Source organism: Etheostoma spectabile, chromosome 23 (genome assembly GCF_008692095.1).
Source record: "Etheostoma spectabile isolate EspeVRDwgs_2016 chromosome 23, UIUC_Espe_1.0, whole genome shotgun sequence".
NCBI classification, from domain to species: Eukaryota; Metazoa; Chordata; class Actinopteri; order Perciformes; family Percidae; genus Etheostoma; species Etheostoma spectabile.
The window spans coordinates 17,678,621-17,683,509 of NC_045755.1; the positions used below are offsets into that span (position 1 = coordinate 17,678,621).

The 4,889-nt window shown below is 40.6% G+C and overlaps 1 protein-coding gene across 1 annotated transcript in view; it reads right to left on the reverse strand.

The window, feature by feature from the left end:
- Nucleotides 1-4,889, reverse strand: part of lamb1b (laminin, beta 1b) — a 36,549-nt gene that overhangs the window by 29,105 nt on the left and 2,555 nt on the right. The window contains exons 3-4 of the mRNA XM_032505604.1: nt 3,205-3,340; nt 48-121 (exon numbers count right to left, since the gene is read on the reverse strand). Coding sequence (XP_032361495.1) covers nt 48-121; nt 3,205-3,340 — 210 coding nt within the window. The remainder of the gene's footprint in view (nt 1-47; nt 122-3,204; nt 3,341-4,889) is intronic.

Genomic DNA, 4,889 nt, shown 5'->3' on the forward strand with positions numbered 1-4,889 from the left:
TGTGTGTGCGTGTGCGTGCGTGTGCGAGAAACAGAGAGAACAGGCACCCTGAAGGTCATAATAAGGTGTGTGAAGTGGAACTCGGCCTCCAGGTCCAGCTGGATGGTCACATTCTCCACACCTGCAAGTGGAAGGAAACACACAGGAAATGAACAATTAAATCTCTTTCTCAACTGATTCCCATTCATAAAACAACTCAAACATAGGAACTGTCAACGCACCCCAGACACACTTTCTCAGACATTTCAACACAATTTATTTCCATATTTACAGATTCTTTCTGCACGTGTTTATGCAGCTGAGGCTCGGGCATTCCCATACGTATCTAATCAGTCTAAAGCTCCGGTTCTGGATTGTTTTGCACCAGATCTTCCTGAATTCTTTACTATGTTCATGTGGAAATGTGGTTTTAACTTTTACTACATTGGTTTGCAACATTAAAACGTAAGGACATCTCTTAGTAATGTGTTAATTGGTTGCTAGTAAACATTTGTAGCACTGTCCAATTAACAGCAATCAACTGTGTAACTGAGAAGTCACTTTAGCATCTAGAGCAGGGGTCTCAAACTCAACTTACTTGGGGGCCGCTGCAAGTAGAGTCTGGGTTTGGCTGGGCCGCATCAAGTATTCAAAAAAAAACCTCAATTTCCTCAAAAAAGGGCGCGGAACTGCCGGTGCTTTAAACCCCTAGATCTGATATGGTTGGTGCATTTCACAACAACAGACATCACATTGTCAAATCTCAGGCATTTGCCACAAAGGGTACTTAGCTAGCTTGACAACCGTTACGCCGCTGTCAGGAGACTACTACGGTAGCCCATAAGTGACATGCGCAATGACAAAAAGTTTCAGAATGCGCGGGCCGCACTTACACTTAACTTTGATGTCAAGTAGGGGGCCACAAAATATCATCCCGCGGGCCGCAATTGGCCCCCGGGCCGCGAGTTTGAGACCCATGATCTAGAGCTAGTAACAGAACTTCTAAAGTTACGGTTTTAGGAGGCCAAACAATATATCAAACGTAACTGCAGACACTTTGTCAATGTAGGTATCCCTCTGCTTTGTTTTGATGAAATACCTGCAAAACTAATGGCACTCCTATCAGCCTCTGTGTATGTTAGTGCAAAAGTAAGGATGCAAATGCACAAAATTAAGATGCTGAACATGGTTAACGTTATACCTGCCAACATTTAGCTTAAAGCACCGTTGTGGCAAAGTACATCCTCACAGCATGGCTGTATAGTCTTTATTTTTGTTTATATATATATATAAATACCTGGAGGGATATATTTAATCTATTAATCTAATCATGTTTTTCTGGTGTAATATTTTTACATTATTTTATGTTTTTTGTGTGAAATGCAATTTAAGGTTTTTCCCAGTTTACATCATTCTAAAACTGCATTTTATGAAGTGCATTTAAGTGTCTGGTAAGATGTGTTGACCACATCCTGTTACCCCTTTTAAGGCTACTATTCAGTCTAAACTAGTAATATATTACAAGCTATTGCTAGTTCAGTCAGTTTGCTACATAAGTAAATATCTAGTAACAAATAATGTCTGCGTAAGAAATAGTTAAAGTGGTGCAACTTGTTTTAATTTAGTGAAGTGTGGTTACCAAACCAAACACAAATTAATTAAGAGCCTTATCTTGCAATTTTTAAGATATTGAAAAATAATTAGCGTAATGTAATAGGTTTTTCCTTCCACTAAGTTTAATGAAAACGGGGCCAGAGGTTTTTCCATACTCCTGCTGAATTATAGACAGGCAAACAAACCAAACCAAAAACGTGACCTCCTTGGGAGAGGTAAAACTTTGCTGAGTTTAAACTTAACAGCTGGTGCAAAGATGGAGCTGGAGAACGACGGTGAGGGAATTAGGAAATCCCTAGCAAACCCATTGTGTGTCTGCAGCTTCCTGCTGTTTCAAAGACATCTGCACTGCTGGCCGCCGCTCCCTCCATGACTCAGACCTCCGACAGATTCCCACCACTCAGAGAGGGAACGGTGTGCAGCATGAATGTGGGAGTAAAGAGCCATGGTTTGTTTTAGTCTGTATGGGAACTTACGTACTCTAGTGTGATTTCTTTCAGGGCCCAAATTAAGGATGCGATGATTATTTCTTTGCCCAGAGTAACTAGTGTGCTGTTGATCAGGCAGATCAGCTTTTTTAAGATCATTATTGTTCAAATGAGTGTTAAAACCAGCAAAACAAATGAGCTTAGTCGCTTTAAACACAGCGAGCCTCTTCGGTTTCAACACCTGAACAGTTTGTCTGAAACCATCAGATTGACTGAATTTGTTGTCATATCTTTAAAACATTTAGTTATTCCCCCGCGTACAATTGTACCTGATACCTCAGTTTCTGCTGAGTCAATTAATCTGTTGATTTACATTTAAATTGTTGATTTACATCTGAATATTAACTGCATGCTTTTTGTTACTTAGAATAAGATTGAGGTTTGGACTGTTGGTCGGACAAAAGACATTTGAAGTGTCACTAATTGTGATGACGGGCATTTCTCAATATTTTCTTACATATTAAAAACATTTTTTTTTACAAATTGATCAAGAAAGAAATCAGCAGAATCAGAAATAATAAAGCCTTTTACAAAATAGATAAAAATAAGCTCCCCCTCGATCGACTACAAGAATAAAGTGCTGCTAATTGTAGCTATATGCATTCACAGAGGCCATTCTTCGGCAATAAGTACTTTTACTTTTGATACTTCAAGTACATTTTCCTGATTATACTTACATTAGGTAACATTTTAAAAGCAGGGTTGGAGATTTGACTAAAGTAAAGTATCTGAATACTTCCGCCACCCCTTGTTTCTTGTTCTCCCTGTGGAGCTCTCTGAAGCACCGCTGTCTCATTATCCACTTCCTGTTGCTCTCAACTTTAAACGTCTGTGTGTGTTCAAGTGTTGACACACATCTGTTTCTTATCCGCACACCTGTTCTCCTCAGCACACCTGTGTAAGCCTGGCCCCCTGGCCCTGCTGTGATTGGCTGCAGTAAGAGGCTCTGTGATCTCCTGTCTAGTCATTACAGTTCCCATGAGAACAGCCTCAGTCAGAGCTCACACGCTACATACATGCTGCTGTGCATTCATTTCAAACCAGGAGAGAACAGGACTTCTGTCCCTTTCATTCAACAACAAACACCCTTTTTTTCCCCTCGTGTGTGTTTTCTGTCTCTCACCGTTCTCCGACTGCCACCAGGTCTTGAGGCGGTTGTGGGCGAAGGTGGTGACCAGGTTCTCGATGGTGTGGCTGTCTTGGTTGGTGTTCTCGTTGAACGGCTTCCTGGAGTCGCACACAAAACATTTCTTCTCGTCCTGACACAGAGAGTGGTAACGAGTTAAATATGCTGATAGTTTTGCATTTTGGTCACCCAGGTTTGGAAATTTACAATGAATACAACACAAAGATGAATGATAGTCCCTCTGTTATACTCGTTAATCCATGAAAGATATAAACAGTGACATAGTGACCTCTTTGATAGAAAGTAGTTCCACGGAAAAACCTTTAAAGATTATGAACAAAGACATTTTTCAGGTTCATACTTGTATTTTGTGTTTCTAGAACATGTTTACATGCTTTAATGTTCAAAAAACACATTAATTGTTTCTCATACTGTCTGTCTAAAATGCCTGTCTCTTTAAGCCCACCTCCCAAAAAAAGTTTGTTCAGGCTGCTCTGATTGGCTCACGAGAAAAATATGGTGCACTTTAGCAAAGGTAGTTCTGAAGCCGATGGGGGGGGCGTTATATTCCAATGAGCCTGCACGCAATGGCAATAGCTGCAGTCATTTTCTGTTGATCCACTTATTGATGAACTGATTGCTTTAGCTCTAAACTGTGAAGCTTGATGGTAGGGTTAATAATGGTTTGGTTCCTGGTTTGAGTTGGCCAATTAATTCCAATTAAGGAAATCTTAAATCAACAGCAAAGAATAAATAAGTAAAATGTTTACAAAAGTGTGTTTTCAGCTTTGCCACGGTTTGGGTAAGATGGTGCACCTGAGCATCCCAGTTGGGTGTGGAAGAACTTGACTGGCCGGCACCAAGCCCTGACTCTGACCCAATCCAGCACCTTTTGGGATGAACTGTGAGCCAGGCCTAACACCTCTTCCTAACATACAGCGTGCATGTGTACTGTGGCAGATGGAACGCAAAGACTTTAGATATACTACGAGCAATTGCATACCGTGAGGAGGGATAAGATATTTTTCCTTTTGATATTTAGCCAACACTACTCTTTTTCAGTCAACTACAAAGAAAGGGTCACAGTAGCCTAATTGAAAGAGTGAAGGTAGAAATGTCATAACTTTCCCCCTCATTGTTCCAATCCAGAGACTTTTAGCCAACATCTTTTTCAGTCAACTACAATCTCTGTGAAACAACAACAATAACCCCCTGAAAGCCTGTGAACATCGTTTTTTCTGCTGTTCCCCTGAAACTCAGCCAGGTTATCACCTTCCTATTGTTCTGCTAATAAGCAGTTAACCTCTGCCAAGGTATGTTAATTTTTGTCAGCCTTGTTTCTCTATAGTTGTAGGAAAGTGTCTCACTAATAAGTCTAAATGGGAGCAAGTCTCTGTAGCCAGGCTCTGGAATCTTGAGAATAATTGCAGGCTGTTAAAGCAGCAAAATGAAACCTGTGGTCTTGGAATGAGTATTGAAAAATCACATCTGGGTGTAAGTTTGAGGTGTCCACATACTTTTGGCCACCTTTGTCTTATGTGTGATGAAAGACAGACCCATTAAAAGTGAATTAAATTAAGGCTGTACGGTTTATATCATGTTCACTGCATTTGTCAACAGCACACCAGATGGTTTGGCATGGACACAGACTATACTCTGGTACACACACACACACACACACA